Genomic DNA, 19,956 nt, shown 5'->3' on the forward strand with positions numbered 1-19,956 from the left:
TAGACATCATGCCAAGATCCAAAGAAATTCAGGAACAAATGAGAACAAAAGTACTGTAATTGAGATCTATCAGTCTGGTAAAGGTTATAAAGCCATTTCTAAAGCTTGGGACTCCAGCGAACCACAGTGAGAGCCATTATCCACAAATGGCAAAAACATGGAACAATGATGAACCTTCCCATAAGTGGCTGGCCGACCAAAATTACCCCAAGAGCGCAGAGAAAACTCATCCGAGAGGCCACAAAAGGCCCCAGGTCAACATCTAAAGAACTGCAGGCCTCACTTGCCTCAATTAAGGTCAGTGTTCACAACTCTACCATAAGAAAGAGACTGGGCGAAAACGGCCTGCATGGCAGATATCCAAGGCGCAAACCACTTTTAAGCAAAAAGAACATTAAGGCTCATCTCAATTTTGCTAAATAAACATCTCAATGATTGCCAAGACTTGTGGGAAAATACCTTGTTGACCGCCGAGTCAAAAGTTGAACTTTTTGAAAGGTGCGTGTCCTGTTAAATCTGTCGTAGAAGTAACACAGCATTTCAGCAAAAGAACATCATACCAACAATAAAATATGGTGGAGGTAGTGTGATGGTCTGGGGTTGTTTTGCTGCTTCAGGACCTGGAAGGCTTGCTGTGATAGATGGAACCATGAATTCTACTGTCTAACAAAAAATCCTGAAGGAGAATGTCCGTCCATCTGTTCATCAACTTAAGCTGAAGCGATCTTGGGTGCTGCAGCAGTACAATGACCCAAAAGACACCAGCAAATCCACCTCTGAATGGCTGAAGAAAAACAAAATGAAGACTTTGGAGTGGCCTAGTCAAAGCCCTGACCTGAATCCTATTGAGATGTTGTGGCATGACCTTAAAAAGGCAGTTCATGCTAGAAAACCCTCAAATAAAGCTGAAATACAAACATTCTGCAAAGATGAGTGGGCCAAAATTCCTCCAGAGCGCTGTAAAAGACTTGTTGGAAGTTATCGCAAACGCTTGATTGCAGTTATTGCTGCTAAGGGTGGCCCAACCAGTTATTAGATAATAGGATAACAGAGGTGCCAATAGGATAAAAAACACTAAAAGAACTTAAAAACCCATCTTGGTAATAGAGGAGGCAGTGGTGGACTCACCCCCTCCAAGCAGAACACACGACTGTGGATTTTCAGTCAGAACAATTTTATTGGATACTCCAAATAAAGTGCAACGCGTTTCACGGGATACAAACTTGCTTCATCAGGCAATAACAGATAGGAGTAAACAGCTGTAACAGAGACAATAGAGTAAATGAAACTGTAGTGCTTTGGCAAAATTCATTCTGATTATTCGGACATTGATTTGGCTATGAATATATTTCAATAGTGGCATAAAAATATGTTGCATAAATCTGCATGCATATGCATGAACCTGTGTTTGAAGTACATGCAATCGACAGAGAATTGTGGTATACAATAGCAAAGATTATTGGGGGGGAAAAAAAAAAAAATGTGCATACCTATACATAAACCTGTGTTCGACAAACATACAATTGACAGAGGATTGTGGCAGGAATTAGTATCCAAACTATTGCTAGTTTTAGTGGAGGTATGAATCGCACAGTGAATTATACATTTAAATAAAATAAAATATATATATTTTGTTGCATAAATTTGTATGCATATACATAAACCTGTGTTCAAAATACAGTTGACAGAGTAGATGGGGTAATGGGCAGGATTCAATGGGAAAAGGCCACGGTGGACAGGAAGTGCATTCATTTGGCTATGAATATACCTCAAGAGTGGCATAAAATACGTTGCATAGATTTGCATACCTATACATAAACCTGTGTTCGACAAACATACAATTGACAGAGGATTGTGGCAGGAATTAGTATCCAAACTATTGCTAGTTTTAGTGAAAGTATGAATCGCACAGTGAATTATACGTTTAAATTAAATAAAATACAATAGCAAAGATTTGTAACCGAGATTAAGCTTATATAAAAGGACTACTGAATATGGAATCTAGTAATTAGAACCAATATGTAATAGTACCCAAAAGGTATTAAAATGTGCCTGTAGAGGTAAAGGAAAGATAGGACTTACCATCTGCCAGTATTATCAACACTGAGCGCCTCTGTGCTGGTTGAGGACGCTTTAACATGTTAAATAGAGGAGGTAATGGACGGGAGCCAATGGGAAGATGCCACAGTGAATCAGGAAGTGACGTCAGGAATGAGACAGCAAAAAAATTAGATGGACTGTGTGATGTGCCGTTAAAGTCGCACCGGCAGTGGATAAGATGTATGGGAAGGGTGTGCCGATAACTGTGCATTAAATTAAAAGAAATCATCTTATCCACTGCCGGTGCGACTTTAACGGCACATCACACAGTCCATCTAATTTTTTTGCTGTCTCATTCCTGACGTCACTTCCTGATTCACTGTGGCATCTTCCCATTGGCTCCCGTCCATTACCTCCTCTATTTAACATGCTAAAGCGTCCTCAACCAGCACAGAGGCGCTCAGTGTTGATGATACTGGCAGATGGTAAGTCTTTAGTGAAAGTATGAATCGCACAGTGAATTATACGTTTAAATTAAATAAAATACAATAGCAAAGATTTGTAACCCGAGATTAAGCTTATATAAAAGGACTACTGAATATGGAATCTAGTAATTAGAACCAATATGTAATAGTACCCAAAAGGTATTAAAATGTGCCTGTAGAGGTAAAGGAAAGCCTTTACCTCTACAGGCACATTTTAATACCTTTTGGGTACTATTACATATTGGTTCTAATTACTAGATTCCATATTCAGTAGTCCTTTTATATAAGCTTAATCTCGGGTTACAAATCTTTGCTATTGTATTTTATTTAATTTAAACGTATAATTCACTGTGCGATTCATACTTTCACTAAAACTAGCAATAGTTTGGATACTAATTCCTGCCACAATCCTCTGTCAATTGTATGTTTGTCGAACACAGGTTTATGTATAGGTATGCAAATCTATGCAACGTATTTTATGCCACTCTTGAGGTATATTCATAGCCAAATGAATGCACTTCCTGTCCACCGTGGCCTTTTCCCATTGAATCCTGCCCATTACCCCATCTACTCTGTCAACTGTATTTTGAACACAGGTTTATGTATATGCATACAAATTTATGCAACAAAATATATATATTTTATTTAATTTAAACGTATAATTCACTGTGCGATTCATACCTCCACTAAAACTAGCAATAGTTTGGATACTAATTCCTGCCACAATCCTCTGTCAATTGTATGTTTGTCGAACACAGGTTTATGTATAGGTATGCAAATCTATGCAACGTATTTTATGCCACTCTTGAGGTATATTCATAGCCAAATGAATGCACTTCCTGTCCACCGTGGCCTTTTCCCATTGAATCCTGCCCATTACCCCATCTACTCTGTCAACTGTATTTTGAACACAGGTTTATGTATGTGCATACAAATTTATGCAACAAAAAAATATATATATATTTTATTTAATTTAAACGTATAATTCACTGTGCGATTCATACTTCCAGTAACACTAGCAATAGTTTGGATACTAATTCCTGCCACAATCCTCTGTCAATTGTATGTTTGTCGAACACAGGTTTATGTATAGGTATGCACTTTTTTTTTTTTTTCCCCCAATAATCTTTGCTATTGTATACCACAATTCTCTGTCGATTGCATGTACTTCAAACACAGGTTCATGCATATGCATGCAGATTTATGCAACATATTTTTATGCCACTATTGAAATATATTCATAGCCAAATCAATGTCCGAATAATCAGAATGAATTTTGCCAAAGCACTACAGTTTCATTTACTCTATTGTCTCTGTTACAGCTGTTTACTCCGATCTGTTATTGCCTGATAAAGCGGGTTTGTATCCCGTGAAACGCGTTGCACTTTATTTGGAGTATCCAATAAAATTGTTCTGACTGAAAATCCACAGTCGTGTGTTCTGCTTGGAGGGGGTGAGTCCACCACTGCCTCCTCTATTACCAAGATGGATTTTTAAGTTCTTTTAGTGTTTTTTTATCCTATTGGCGCCTCTGTTATCCTATTATCTACATCAAGTCCACCCTTGGTGGAGGGTTGTACCCTTCCTTCTTCAACTACAGAGAGCGACTTTTTAATCCTGAGTGGGGTCAGGACAATCTCCCCACCTGCTTTGACAGTGGTTGCCTACTTGGTAACCCTGGTTTGTGAGTATTAAATTAATATTATTACTCTATCAATTATACCTTACCAGTACATACTACACTATATTGGGCTCTTGGTGTTCTCTCTTTTTCTCAACCAGTTATTAGGTTCAGGGGGCAATTTCTTTTTCACACAGGGCCATGTAGGTTTTGAGTTTATTTTTCTCACTAAATAATAAAAAACCATCATTTAAAATTGTGTTTTGTGTTCAATTATATTATCTTTAACTAATGGTTAATGGTTTTTGATGAGCAGAAACATTTAAGTGTGACAAACATGCAAAAGAATAAGCAATCAGGAAGGGGGCAAATAGTTTTTCACTCCACTGTACACCATGGCAGGAATAACAAGACACAAGCCGAGCATATTTTTTTAATTAGCAAGGATTTTTGTTTTTTAAATGGTACAGACATTTAACAGAAAATGACATTTAGGTTTAGTGGCCACTTGCTTCCCTTCAGCTTTGAAGTGGTTACTCTTTGTATATCAGTAGTCAGCCTGTTTTAAATACTGAATTAAACTTTATGGCCTCTAATGTTGGGGATCTATGCCCTTTTGTTCTGGCTGTACTTTAGTATTCTGCATGGCGAAGTATCTATTAAAAGATCTGTGATTTGATTAGCATCGATTTCCCCTGAGATATGGAAGGCTGAAGATAAACAGTCTCTTTCCTTGGCTGGCGGTCGGGATGCCTGCATCTGTCTCCCTGTTAATATGTAGCAGAGTTACGTGGCAGCTTGACAGAAGCCCTTACAGAAAGTGAAATAAATACAAAGAGATGTGACTCACCAGAGGAAAAATCTTTCCTGCAAGCCATTTGTCAATGACTTAATTTCACAAGAAGCATTGCCTGGCTTGCTCCCTTTACTTAGCAGCATTTCTTAATTGGATCTGTACTGGATATCTTTGGCTTTCTTACATGTTTGTAACTAAACATGTGTTACATGTAATACATCTTTAGTTACACAGTGTATTATTTTTAGGGCCCATTCACGATTTTTTCATTGCAATTTTGCAGCAATTGTATGTCAGCTGCACTTTGCAGGCCTGTTGCAGGATTGAGAATCAATAGCGACCCAAAAATGCCACGCATTTGTGATTCATGCAAAGCACTGCACAATTGTAGCCTGCACATTCGCTTGGCCATGCTACTACGCAGGAGCATGTACATGTACATGTGCCTGTGCAGTGCAGCCATGCTCTTACATGGAATGGTGCATGGCCATCTGACCAAATGTGACTAGCCTTTTGTCAAATGTATGCAGAGGGTCCCAGTGCTGCTGGTTTGGTGGGGTCGTTGAGGAGGATGGGGAAGCCTATCGACTATTCAGCAGCTTCCCACTACCAAAGTAAGTTTTACATTTTCTTTCATTTCTCCCTTCAGGTTCACTTTAAATATGTTGCAGGGCTCTGAGAAAAGGGTCAATCTCACCCAAGTCCTCCAAAAAAGCTGTTGCAGCTAGCTAAGCAAATGTTTGGTAATCCTATATATTGACCACAAGTAAAATTCTCATCCAATTAGATTGTTCCTTGTCATAAAAACAGGCTCAATTTAAAGTTTACTGTACATGATGATCATTGCTTAAATGAAACCTGATAGACAATACTGCAGTTTTTAAACTTACCTGGGGCTTCCTCCAGCCCCATGTGGTCTGTGGGCTCCCTTGCCATCCTCCCCAGCCACTCCGTTATCCCATGGTCACTTGAGGTAATTTCACCCGTCGCAACCAGTTGTGATCTTCTGCACATACCCAGCAACGCACGCGATGGTCGGCCACCAGTGCAGCTGGGCCGTGCATGCAAGGAAGAGCGTGACTGGGGAAATTACTTGAGGTGACCAAGGGACAACAGAACGGCCGGGTAGGACAGCAAGGGACACCATGGGGCTAAAGGAAGCCCTGGGTAAGTATACATACTGCAATATTGTCCATCTCGGGGGGGGGGGGGGGGAGGTTAAGCAATGATGATGTCATGATATACAGGGCTGATGCAGGGGAGTACAAAGAGCCTCCCACTAAATAAAGCTAAATGCCTTTTTTCTTCAAAATGAATCCTGGCTTCAGCCAGTTAACAATTCAGCAAGGAGTCCTTGGGAAGACTCCCTGACCCTCCAGGGAGGCCTATTGAGTGCACCTTTAGTTGGCTGCAGCTATTGCATGGGACAGATCATTTTAGCACCCGCTACAAAATCGCCTTTATTTGGGGCCAGCAATAGCCGGATTTATAATTACGTGCAGTAGGGAGGAAATTGGGTAATCAGTAAGTGAATATAATACATATATATATATATATATATATATATATATATATATATATATATATATATATATTCCTCAAAATTTACCTAGTGCAGAGAGAGTTGTCGTTAGAATCAGAATCATTTATTTTGCCAAGTATATGCAGAATTGGTTTTGGCTCATACAGGTTCTGGAAGGTTGGGGGCAGGCAATAATGTCCGAAAGTCAAGAGCTGAGGCTGCCATACTACAGCGCCTCCAGTTGCACATGGCAATCATCTGTCATCCCTAAGGAGACATGGGGGGGGGGGGGGGGCAGAGGGAGGCGAAGGTTCAGCAGTAATGACCCAGTTCTTCATAGAAACCTGCGGTGATGGATGACACTGCTGAGCATCCCTATTGCTGACATTTGGCATCTGGCAGTGCTGGCCAAGGTGTTCCAGTTCAAAAGGTGCAGTAGTGTTAATTTCTGTGGTGGATCCCGACTCCTGGGCAGCATTCAGCCAGGGCTGGTCAAGATAATCTGGCTTTCACAGAAGCATCCAGCTGCGGTGGCCCTTACTTCCGGTTTAGTGGTTGGCATCATAGAGGGGCTGAACCGGAGGGTTCCCTACTGTGGTGGAGCCGCAGCAGCTGATGGATGGAGCTGGCATCAAGCGAGGCCAAAGGTTTCCTGATCAGCACAGTGTCCTACATCAGTGGAGCCCTGATCTCCTGAGTATCAGCGGTGGACTCCACAAGGCCTGTATCTGCACAGACAACAGACCCAGGCAGCGACAAGGTAAAAAAAAACTCCAGGTCCTGGACTCCTCGCACCAATGTATTAGGCTACAGTGGACCACACTGCACACCTTCAGAGGGGTAAACGAGATGAATTGGTTGGAAAAAGGGAAGAAAAACAAGAAAAAGCCACAACTCTGTGGCCATGGCTGCCAATTAAGGCACCATCTATAGGCTTCTCCATGCACCCAAAATGCACGTGGCCAAAACATATGCACTCCTCCTTTAAGTCCGCCAAGAGAAAAAGTACTATAGAAATATTAAAAATTATTAATATTAATAATAATAATGTTGGTATATAATGAGTCAGACAGTCACCACTGTTCACATAAGGTCTGCCAATAATATATGACTGAGCAAGTATAATGATAGGAATGGTCTCACCAAATCGGTTGTTATCCTTTGTGGCTGTGAAGTATATGGCCTGCAGTCCTTAATAACTCCCTCTGTAGTCGCATGTCCATTCGGAATCCAATACATGTTTTACAGTGTTAATAGTCCAAACATTAACCAGTAAACAATAATGTTTCATTGACATTTATTTAATACAGAACAATGCTGACTTCAGTATTACTGCAGTTTTAGGTTTCTGTATTTTGTTAACTCTATATCTCTTCTTGATGATGACTTGGTTATGGGAATTCAGAAATATCATTTTTAGCTGAATTTTCTTCTTTTTCGATTGAATTGAAAAGGGTGTTACCATGTGTACTACATTCTGTTCCTGAATGACACCCCAAACCATTTTTCCCTCTTTTACTTGTGAGACCTCGAAGTTCTCTTTTACTGCTCTGTTATATATGTGTTAATATAAATATTAATATTAAGCATACTCAAATGGTTGGGTTTTTTTTTTTTTACATTAACTTTGGCCTTAATTTTGAAAGCATGTAGCTAAAAGATTCTGAACTTCCATTGTGTGTACTGCACTTTGCACTACACTTGTACATTTATGCTTACAGGTACTTTTATCCTCATCGTGTCCCTGAGGCATCTTTCTTCTAGTAGGAAATAAAAATTGAGTGGGTTGCATTATTCTAGTTTAATCTTGAATGCACATAATGTAGTTTGTGTTATTTACTACAAGGATAGCCTACTAACCTCGGCTGTAGCAAAAGGATGCAGGCAATAAATGACAGGCATTGTGGACAATAGAATGTACAGAAAGCTTTCTGTTTGACAAAAGCCTCTCTCTCTTTTGTAGACGTGCTGTCTACTGTTAATAAAGCTGCAATTTGGGCATTTTCTAAAGCTCACATACATAACATTTGTCTGATTTTATGATTTTTATTCTTGAGAGTAGATTTCTTATGTAACTGGTATTACAGAGGGTTGGCAATATATGCTTTTAGGTGCAGTTGCAACTTCAAGTTTTTCAAGTATTTGTTTTTGTTTTTAGGTTGTTTGAAGGTAAAAACCCAAGGAAAGCAGAAAAGTTGAAAACGCTCTTCTGTTACTTTCGCAGAGTCACAGAGAAACGTAAGTTTGGAATCCGGTTAGAAGCTTCTGTTACACAAATAATTGGAGGCATTTTGAAGGTTTTTTTTTTATAGAAACACAAGCTCATCTGTTTGTTTTCCTTTGCTGCCATGCTCTCTACTCAAAAATAATACGATGGCATTTTAATCTCTTATTGATAAGGCAGTGTGGGAGTATGTTTAGTATTCAATTTTAAAACCACTACAGGGAGATTTTAGACTTGAAGAAACATTTATAGAAAAAGAGCAGAGCCGGATTAAGACTGAATGGGGCCCTAAGCAAAGTAGCAGATTTGGGCCCCCCTCTGAATATTATATACATATGAACAGTAAATATATATATATACACACACAGTATATGTTGTGTGAACATTGAGTGAGGATGGAAGGAAGCAGTTTTAGAACTGAGGAAAAACAGCCGGGGGAGGTATACAAATTGAGCAGGGCAGTTAAAACTGAGCATGCAGCCAAAGTTGGGGTGAGGAAAGAAAATATAGAGGAGAGCAGGCAGAAGCAGTGTTGTGCACTACAAGTAGCTAAAAGTAGGTAGCTACTCATAATCAAAATTTAAATTTGATAGCGCTGCCTGCGGCAGAGGGGGGTTAACTTAGCCAATGCACTCCATGTCGCTCCCATGCTGTCCTCTTCTGGGTTTAAAGAAAGCAAAGGAGTGACACGAAGTCGAACGCATCGGCAGCGGCATGGGTAAGTTAAACCTCCCCTCTAGTATGGGCAGCGCTAATTTAAATTTCGATTACAAGTAGCTACCTACTTGTAGCTACTCACAGTGTACAACGCTAGTCAAATGTGAGGTAGTGATCAGGATGAAGTAAATCAGATAGAAGGCAAAAATGGAGGTGCTAGCCATAGGAGGCGGGGCAGGGTGTCAACAACGTGGGTAGTGGGGGGGGGGGGGGAAATCAGGATGGATTGAAACAAATCAAAGTCAGCTGCAGACAGTGGGGAAATGAAAGCACAACTTTCAGCTCAGGACAAACTATACTCACAAACATGCACAGTGACAGCACTCACAGCAGGCATTCTATTCTGCAGCTGCCTGTTGCATGGCCCGTGGAGTCTCTCTCTACTCCATCCCCACGCAGTGAGCTGATGTTAGGAGCAGGGGGAGGGGCGGGAACTGCAGTGTGAGCCCTCTGTCTGTCTGGCCATTTGTTGAGCCCTCCCGTCTTTCCCTTGTTTTGCAGTTGCGTCTGAAGTGAGGAAAGTTTAAAATCAGCTGCTGTTTCATTCCTTCTCCTCCAGTGCATTGTGCACAGAGGTCTTTCCCTGCTCTCATGGGGATTCTGACTTGCTGTCACTGAGACTCCCCATGCGTCTGTTGCCTGCTAAACAGCTGATCTGATCAGCTGATCACTGTAACCGGCTCCCAAGTCCCTCCAGCTTTCTTTTAGCTGCCCGCTATGTCTATGCATAGGAAAGCGGGCAGCTGCAGGTAAACTTTGCAGGGGCTGCTGAGCGTGAGGAGGAACAGTGAAGGGCCGGATTAGGTGCTGATGGGGCCCCTTAAACTCTGACTGGGGCCCCAAGCAGCTGCTTGAGGTGCTTAGTAGGTTAATCCGGCCCTGAAAAAGAGCCACTTCTTTTGTTATTGGGCAGACTGTATTTTTCTGCTCCAGTATAATCAAATAGCTTCCCAGCAAGAATTGTTTCACTTTTTATGGTGGAAGGTAGACAAAATGAGTGGCATAAGAAAAACTGGATCACAGCTAGTGCTGCTGCATGCTAATGATGTATCCAAACATTAGGTTTCCTTGGACTGGTAAGATCTTCTACATTAACTGCATTTTAACATTGCCTTTAGCCATCTAAAATTTAGCTTTACGTCAAGTAATTTTTTTTTCCCTTTTCCAGGACCCACAGGTTTGGTAACATTCACAAGGCAAAGTCTAGAACGGTTTCCTGAATGGGAGAAGTAAGCAGGCTCTATATTTAATAACACCTAAGTGTATTCTCTGGACTTGCTTAAGGAGTTAGGGACTTTTTCCACTACACAGTTGAATCGAAAAACCACAAATCGCTAGTGATTTTTAAATCGCTAGGGTTGCTACTTTATCATAGAAATCATGAGAAGTATTTTCCACTATAGAGATTCAATTTGCAAATCGCAGTCGCTTTCTGGAGCGATTTTAAGAGGGATAATGCAATGCAAATGAAAAATCGCATAACAAAATTAATGAAAAATCGCAATTGCTGGCGTTTGTGATTGCGATTGCTAGTGGAAAAGGGCCCTAACTTTGTTTTGTTTTTTACAATTACAATTAAGGAAATTACAATTAAGGAAAAACTTTAGTTTCTTATGGTGTAGTGTTAAGTAAACGTGAGGATTTTATTACTGTCTCTGTTCCCACCAGTGACCTATTCCCTCATATCCTGCTCTTCTGACAATTTACACCATGTTATTGAAGAGCGTTCCAGCTGTCACCAGAGCAGGAGTTGATGGTAAATCTCTGAATGGATTGCTTTTTCGGGTGTCAAAATTGGTTCCCCACCTCCATTGAATTAGACCTGAATTTTTGCACTGGACAGAAAGAAAATAGAGAAATCTATCCTGTATGTATTTAGAGAGTTTAGCCTGTATAAGGGCCTGTACACACTGATGCGCTTTTAAAATCGCATGCATTTTTAATCTCAAGGTCTTTTGAAAAATCATGAAATTCATGATGTACACACTGGTGTGATGCGATTTTGCTATTTTCATGAAGGCTTTGTGATTTAAAAATTGTATGCGATTTTAAAAACGTAGCGCAAGCGTAGCAGTGTGTACAGGCCCTAAATTGCCTTCATTTGTGACTAATCACAAGTGTAACTTGATCTCTCAGCTGTGTCAGCAAACCCGCTAATTTTTAAACACAGCGTGTTAACCTTATGTCTGCTTCTATGAAAGCAGGAAGTAGACACATTGCAGATTTATTGCATGATTTCTATCAGCCGTAACAAATATTTTTCTTTGAAGGTTATGCTGTTACTTATCTTTCAGAGCAGAGAGGAAGTTCTGAGTTCTGGTCCACTTAAAATGAAGCACTGTGAGCACTTCTTGTCTACCCAACAGAAGTGGTCATATGCACTGATTTATAGTGTAATGACTATAGACAGTGGGGCTGGCTGCAGAGAAAAGAGAGTACTTTGTTCTTGGATGCTTCAGAGATAAAACCTAAATATTTAAAGAGGAACTCCAGTGAAAATAATGTAATAAAAAAGTTTTACAATAATTATGTATAAATGATTTAGTCAGTGTTTGCTCATTGTAAAATCTTTCCTCTCCCCAATTTACATTCTGACATTTATTACATGGTGACATTTTTACTGTGGGCAGGTTATGTAGCTGCTGCTAGCTGTTTTGGCTGTTAGAGACAGCTGTAAACAGTTAATTCCTGTCTGTGTACCTTGTTACATTGTAACAAACTGCCAAAAGTACAGCGGTCCCAGAGCTTCTTGTGGGAGGGGTTTCAGCACAAAATCAATCATACGGCGCCCCCTGATGGTCTGTTTGTGAAAAGCAATATATTTCACATGTAAAAGGGGGTATCAGCTACTGATTGGGATAAAGTTCAATTCTTGGTTGGAGTTTCTCTTTAAGCCTCCATAAAGAAGACTTCCCATGTATGTTGTAGCAGGGGGTATATTTGGTGAAGCAGGTGGTTTCGGCGCACAAGCTCACCGCCTGGCGCCGAAACCAAAGTTTCCATAGCAGCAGTATAATTACATCACCTTTCGAGTTGCGACAACTCGGAGGGGTAATAGTATTAAACGCTGTCAGGGAGTTTTGCAGCAGCAGGGAGAAACCGCTGCCCAACTCACAGACAGCCATACAATACGTACGCATATTTGGTTCCTTGTAGGAATAATATTAGAAAGGGGTGAAAATTTGACATTTTAATAAATTGTAACAATGTAGTAGAAATGATGCACAAGACCAATGGACACGGCTCTCCGGAGTGCTCTAATCCAAAAACAGTTCCGACATACCTCAAAGTATAGACAAGAGCGGCTGGACACATCCAGTTAAAAACGCCATTTATTGAAAAATTGCTAAAAAAAAATAGAACAATACAACAGCATCAGGCCACTCAGAGAGAGAGGGACAAGCATGCAGGATTATCGACAGCTGTTTCACACTCTACCTAGGAGCGCTTCATAAGGACATCATCATCGTCCGGATGAAGCTCTCCTAGGTAGAGTGGAAACAGCTGTCGATAATCCTGCATGCTTGTCCCTCTCTCTCTGAGCGGCCTGATGCTGTTGTATTGTTCTATTTTTTATAAATTTTTCAATGAATGGCATTTTTAACTGGATGTGCCCAGCCGCTCTTGTCTATACTTTAAGGTTTTAATAAATTGTATACTGCTACCTACCCCTCTACACACACTCCTTTTTCTCCTTTACACCCATGCGCATATAATACTTCTCCTACATAAGAATCACACACAGTAAAGCCCCGTTCACACTGATGATCGCAAAATGCTAGCAATAATCACTAGCGCTTTGATGCTGCAATTTTTTTAGCAATAAATGCAAAAAAAATCACTGTACAGTTTTTTGCTATTTTTGAGCACTCACGATTTGTGTTTTAAATGCATTGCGATCAAAAAAAGCTCAACGTAGCGTGTTTGCGTTTAGCAGAAATCGCCGGTGTTCACGGCAGTGAGATCACTGCCATATAGTTTACATTGCACTAACACTACTGACCACCACTCCTGCATAAGAATCACATACACTAATAATTGGGGCATGATGAACACATGCATAAAAGTACCATTACGCTACATATTTAATGCACACACTAGACACTTCACATATATTGGGGAATTTTTATGGTAAAATTAAAAAAATGACTAAAGCCGTTTAGGGTAGGATGCCTGTAGGTTAAAAGTTACCCATAACCAGAAAATCTCTTTAACATAAATCAGACATTAAAGGAGACATTAGATTAAACAGAATGGGAGGCTAGGTCCTCTTCATTTTATACCACAGAGTTTGTATGGAGAGGATTGGGGAATGTATTTCCGTAGGTAAATACTGAACACAAATCGTAACAATATCAAACATGCAAAAACAAAGGGTGTTTTTTTTTTAACCAAGATTCTTGTAGTTTATTCTTTCTCAATAATCTCTCCAAATCGTGGACTCATTACATGGGCACGAAGACCAGACTTCCACTTCACATGCAAAGACTGCCTGACACGTGTTTTGCGACCAAAAGTCGCCTCCTCAGAGGCACATCGTCTACAAACATCTGTAAAATAGCGAAAGATAACACCACGATCTGGAGTTTCAAATGGAGACTGCACTCAGCGGCGCTGTCTGCACACTCCTGTGAGTAGCAGAGCTTCTTTTGCTACTCACAGAAGTGTGCAGACACCACCGCTGAGTGCAGTCTCCATTTGAAACTCCAGATCGTGGTGGTATCTTTCCTTCGCTATTTTACGGATGTTTGTAGACGATGTGCCTCTGTAATGAGTCCACGATTTGGAGAGATTATTGAGAAAGAATAAACTACAAGAATCTTGGTTAAAAAAAAAAAAAAACTTTGTTTTTGCATGTTTGATATTGTTACAATTTGATAGGGGTGGACCATACTACAAACTTTTTATCGTATTTATGAGACTAAACACAAATCATTTTCTCATGTCCTACTTATATGTACATTTATAATCGCCAGCTAATAAGACTGTAAATGTTCATTTGTTGATCACACTATCATGCTTGTTAAAGTAAACACGAGGTGAGTGACATGAAAACTGACACATTAATGTCCGTTTAAACAATGCACATTGCCTGGTTGTCCTGCTGATCCACTGGCTCTAATACTTTTAGCCATAAATCCTGAACAAGCATACAGATCAGATGTTTCTGACAAAATCTGATAATTGGCTACATGCCTGTTTCAGGTGTGTGATTTAGGAAACAAACATGCAGCCTCCATTTGTGTCTCACCTCTTAAAGAACTTGTCTCAGTTCCTTCTCTCCTTTACTTTAATCACTTGTTGGTTGTACATTTATGACTAATGATCTTCAACTCTTCTAGGTCAACCAAAAAGCTAAGAAGGCTGCATATTACCCATGAAGGTACAATTGAAGGCAATGGACACGGAATGCTTCAAGTAGGTATTGTTTGTACTGGTGATTTATATTCCTTTGTAACTACTTGCACATGTAACGGCACTTTAAAAGAAACCTATACTTAAATGTATACCCCCAATGAAAAAAAATCTTGAACAGAACAAAATAAATATTTTAATACAAAAATAAATTTAATTGATCTGATAGGAAGTATTCCTTGTAAAAGTAGGTTATTTAGTTTTAGCTGGACTACACTGAAATCCAGGGCTGTGGAGTCGGTCCAAAATCCACCTACTCCGACTCCTCCGTTTAGGATTCCACCGACTCCTCGACTCCGACTCCTCTAATTTGCATATTACAATTTTGTTGATTAACAGTATGTAACGTGAAATTCGTCTCTTAACTGCCAACGCTTAGGAATTTTACAAGACAACTGACGTGAGAAGGATATGTAGACTACTATATTTATTCCCTTTAGACTAAAACTAGTCCTTGGTAAGAGTACTTGTAAAAAGTACAGACCGGAACAAAGAACATCTATCAGGCCCTAGGCAATGTAACTGTGGGTACATGTAAGAGTGATGTGCAGGTACTCTGCAGGGGAATGAGGAGATTCTTCCTCTATTACACATTCTTCATGCACAATCTGAACAAGGTTTATGGGTGATAGACAACACCTCTGTGTTCAATGTGCACAACATTCTCAGTGGATTCCCTGCAGCTCTGTGGGGAGAGCATATGTAGAGTATAGTACTACTGTGTAACAAAGTAAACCTGAGACAGATGAAATTAACGTTTTATACATACCTGGGGCTTCCTCCAGCCCCCTTCAGGCTAATCAGTCCCTCGCTGTCGTCCTCCGCCACCTGAATCTTCTGCTATGAGTCCAGGTACTTGAGCCAGTCTGGTGTAGTGCGCATGCAAACACTCCACCGCTGGGAGCGTACTACACCTGCGCAGCACTATTTTGCAGGTGCAGAATGCTCCTGGCTGTGGAAGTGGCACATAGCCTGCTCTGACTGGCTGAATTACCTGGACTCATAGCAGAAGATCCAGGTGGTGGAGGAGGACAGCGAGGGACTGATTAGCCTGAAGGGATTTGGAAGAAGCCCCAGGTATGTATAACACTTTTCTTTTCATCCGTCTCAGGTACCCTTTAATTTGTAGTCCCCAAACCAAATTTTAACAACATATCAAATTATTTGATTTCATGAGCAAAGAGAGTGCATACATTTGCATAAACCAGCATCAATGCAGAATTATTTCCATATCATTGACCATCTCTATTAGTGACACGGCTACACATCAGGCTTTATACTTACAGCATAGATGTTATTTCGTATATATAAGAGATTCCTGTGTACACATCATATATACTGTACAGTCACAATCAGATGTGTGTATCTGACTTTAAAAATACGGGAACTGCTTTATTGAAGCAGCACAAGTAACTAATTTTTATTGGTTTATTTCATTTTTGTGGACTGAGCACAGCTATTACTGTATATATACATTATTTTTAATGACTATTATCTGAGAAATAGAACATTTTATCATATTTTCTATTTTAATTACAGTTACAAATTCATTAGGAGTCGGAGTCGGTGCATTTTTTCCCGACTCCGACTCCAGGCACTCAAAATTGCTCCGACTCCGACTCCACAGCCCTGCTGAAATCTCTACTATTAAGCTGAGAAACGCGACAGACCCTGTTAAGCCAGTCACAGGTGGTAGGCATTGGTTTTTCCAGCGCATGGAGTCTAAGTGGCCACAGGCCTTTACCAGAGCACCTCGCAAGAGATGATGGGCTGCTACCCCTAGCAGGCAACTGACTACTTTGCTGCCTGGTGGCCACTAGGTTAGGTCCCCTGGGATTGCCCCACCAGAGAACGTTGAGAACAGGTGATGCCACGATGTAGAGTCGCTTAGATTGAGGCGGATGGTAGCAGTCGATGGTCTCAGAGCCCAAAGGTCAGGGCACATGGAGATCTGCATAGATAAAGTCACAGAGCCAAAGGTCAAGGCAGGCAGAAATCAGCATAGTAGAGGTCACGGAAGCCAAAGGTCAGAATGGGTAACTTCCAGAAAATGGATCCAAGGCACGAGGTACACCACAACTGGCTTAGTCCAAACTATCTGAATAAACCACACTGCCAGTGTGGAGAGGAGGCTATTATAGGGGCGGTGTGTTTGAATTTAACACCAGGAATGCTGCACATGATTGGTCGTACACACCACCTGCTCGTGCATTGTGTAATATCAAAAGGCATTACACAGTCAGAAAAAGCCGTGGGTGGTCCACGACACGTTCAGAAGTCTGTGGGATCCCTAAATGTGAGTGTAACATATACTATCCCATTTCTGGCTGAAATTATACTGTCTATATAGAAATCTTTAAAAGACATTTAACATTCCCATTATCAAAACAGTTTGTACATGTGCTTCTTATTTTTGAATCAGCCGCCAGTGCCCAGACATTTGTAGCTGAGCGGCATCCATTATATGGTTTTAAAAAATTACTAGTGACCCAGATTTTTGCTTTCTGACTAAAACTCCTGCCCCATCCCCTCCATGCGTCCAGTGGCTGCTCAGTTGATCTTTGCCTCTCATCTGAGCTGCAGCTATAAGCAGTATTTTTTCTCAAGTGAAATTCTAGTAAAGTAACATGCACACACAGGCAGTACCCAGGTTATAACTGAGATCGGGACTTGTACCTATTACTCTGCTATTTTTTGTGCTTCCGTGACGCCTTTTGTGCCCCTATGCCCTTTTTTGTGCCTCTTCAATGTATGCTGTGCGGTCAGTCCCTGTTTGCAAGTACAAGTTATCTTTAACTTGGAACTTTTTAACTTAGGGTCTCCCCTTTTTTCCATAAGATACATTTTTACTTGCCTTGAGCTTCTAGTCCCCGTAACAGGTCCCTCAGTTTCCTCCCAGTCTTTTCGATTGTACCCCTCTGAAAGCGCACTTTTACTAATTGTGCTTCCATGGCCAGGAGCATGATCAAGAATGAGGCATAAGGTCTAGGTCACGTATGCACAATAACCAATGATGGGCGATCTTTCAGAGGGCGGCAGCGGCACAACATAGCAGATCGTGAGGAAACCGAGGGACCCGTTAGATACAGAGGGCTGGAAGAAGCCCCGGGTAAGTAAAATAGAACTTGTTCCCCATGTCCCAGGTTTACTTTAAAGTATGCATGCCATTAATGGCTTGTGTACTAGGACATTCATTTTTACATTAGATTTTTTTGGGATATGGAGCCTGGAGTCAATAACTGATTTCTTTGAACTTCATGAGAGGTTGGCTGTTACCTAACCTGTTGCCTTGCACACTTTGGGCCTGATGCACCATCTAGCAGTAAGATTGCTTTGCTAAAGTGCTTGAGTGCTAAACCTAGGGGAGCACTGCCAGTTAACCCATTAGTGCCAAGTGTGTTGCTATTTAACTACAATTGGTGCTAATGGGTTAACGAGCAGTGTTCCCCTAGTGTTAGTGACAGTGTAACTGCCTGCGCTCAGCAATCTTACCGCTAGTTGTTGCTTCAGGCCCTTTATGTTTGCATTGAAAACTGTACGAGCAATCCCTTAAGTTTTCTATTCCAGTCCAGTTGTAGATCAGGCAGTTTTTTGTTCACCGTAGTATTTATTTTGTGTGAGAACAAATGACTCATGGGTATGTGTATTGTAATGTTAAATTATGCAAATTACTTTTTCTTTTTCTGCTCTGATGACTTCTAACTTTCTTCGAAAATGTGTTAATATGTGTTAAATGTGTTAATATTAGATAATGTAGCTATTGCACATCCTATAGACTTCTGATGTCAGTGTAGTCTTTGCACAAGAAAACCAGCATAACAAAATAAAGTTTTGCAGTAAGGCCTAGTCCACACTAGGTCCGGAAACGTATCCGTGGCTGCGTTTTTCAGCCCTGATGAAAAACGGAGTCCCGGATACTAATGTTAAAAATAGCAGCCATCCTCACCCAAGAAAAAAACGGATCCGTCTGCGTTTGCGGGGACCCGGTTTCAATACCTGAACGGAAGGTCCGGACCTGCTGCATTTTCACGGACCACGGATACACGGATGGGTAGTGAAAAGCAATGGGAAAACGCAACTCCATCTCCACAGGCAAAATAGCACCAAAAACTTATGAAAAACTGATAGCCTGAACTTTATTATTGGCCCAAAAAATCCTTCCACTACCTTCCTAATGATAGAGACGTTTTCTGTCCGTAAAAACTGAACGGAAACTGATGCAAAACTGATACACTTTGATCAGTTTGCGGTCTGGTGGTACTTCCCCTGATCTTCCCCTGATCCCGGACTGCAGTGTCCGTCCTGCAACCGTGCCTAGTGTGGACCTAGCCTAACACAAAACAGACTTGTGAAATGATGTTTAAGATTGTTTTCCCGTCTCACCTGGAAGCTTGTGACAATGAGTACAGTACAGTTTTGCTGCCATTACTGTAATGTTTTTGTTTCCCATAACGCGCAGTCTGAATTCTTGGCTAGACGCTTAACATTAAATTCTGCTCTCCAGCTGCTGTTATTTAATGATGTCTTGTACATCAAAATAGAATAATATATTCCCATTTGGAGAGTTTTGACAGGGTTGGAGTGTCCCCGGGACCTGTTTTCCCACCGTGTGTTGTAGGCCAGTGATCCTTTGCTGATATATGACACAATGTGGCACAGCACGGATGACTAAAGGTCAATAGGTTTGGTTGCTGATGGAAGATTGATTGATCTGCCTTTCCAAACTGTGTTTATCAGGGCATGAAAGTGTGATATGAAACATAAAGGCATTACTGACAGATGAGAAGCATCCTGTTCCCGGGTAAAAAAAGATTTCACCTGAAGGCAAAATGTTGTTTAACTGTAAAGTTTGTGGGGTGGATGCTTCTAGTCCCATTCTGTTTATTATTTGCACTTTAGAATATACACCCAACCTCCCCTCCCACGTTTTAGTGTGGCTGTAGGATCTCATGATCTCCATACAGAAAAAAAAACAAAATATAAAGTCTTGTGAAGTTACTTGCCCCTTCCTGATTGCTTGTTTTTCTGCTTATGTATAGCAGGTATTGTTTTTTTTTATCGCCAGATAATTAAGTGTAATACAAAAAAAGACAACCTGGGCTAATTAATACACAGTTTTCAAATACTCACTTGGTT

At 40.7% G+C, this 19,956-nt stretch overlaps 1 protein-coding gene across 6 annotated transcripts in view; it reads left to right on the forward strand.

Annotated features, from left to right (window-relative positions):
* LOC137536576 (poly(ADP-ribose) glycohydrolase-like) overlaps positions 1-19,956 on the forward strand; it is a 205,517-nt gene that overhangs the window by 137,588 nt on the left and 47,973 nt on the right. For all 6 annotated transcript variants that reach the window (XM_068258820.1, XM_068258819.1, XM_068258822.1 and 3 more), the window contains 3 exons: positions 8,623-8,702; positions 10,574-10,634; positions 14,748-14,823. In XM_068258820.1, coding sequence (XP_068114921.1) covers positions 8,623-8,702; positions 10,574-10,634; positions 14,748-14,823 — 217 coding nt within the window. The remainder of the gene's footprint in view (positions 1-8,622; positions 8,703-10,573; positions 10,635-14,747; positions 14,824-19,956) is intronic.

This window comes from Hyperolius riggenbachi, chromosome 10, assembly GCF_040937935.1.
Source record: "Hyperolius riggenbachi isolate aHypRig1 chromosome 10, aHypRig1.pri, whole genome shotgun sequence".
Lineage (NCBI taxonomy): Eukaryota > Metazoa > Chordata > Amphibia > Anura > Hyperoliidae > Hyperolius > Hyperolius riggenbachi.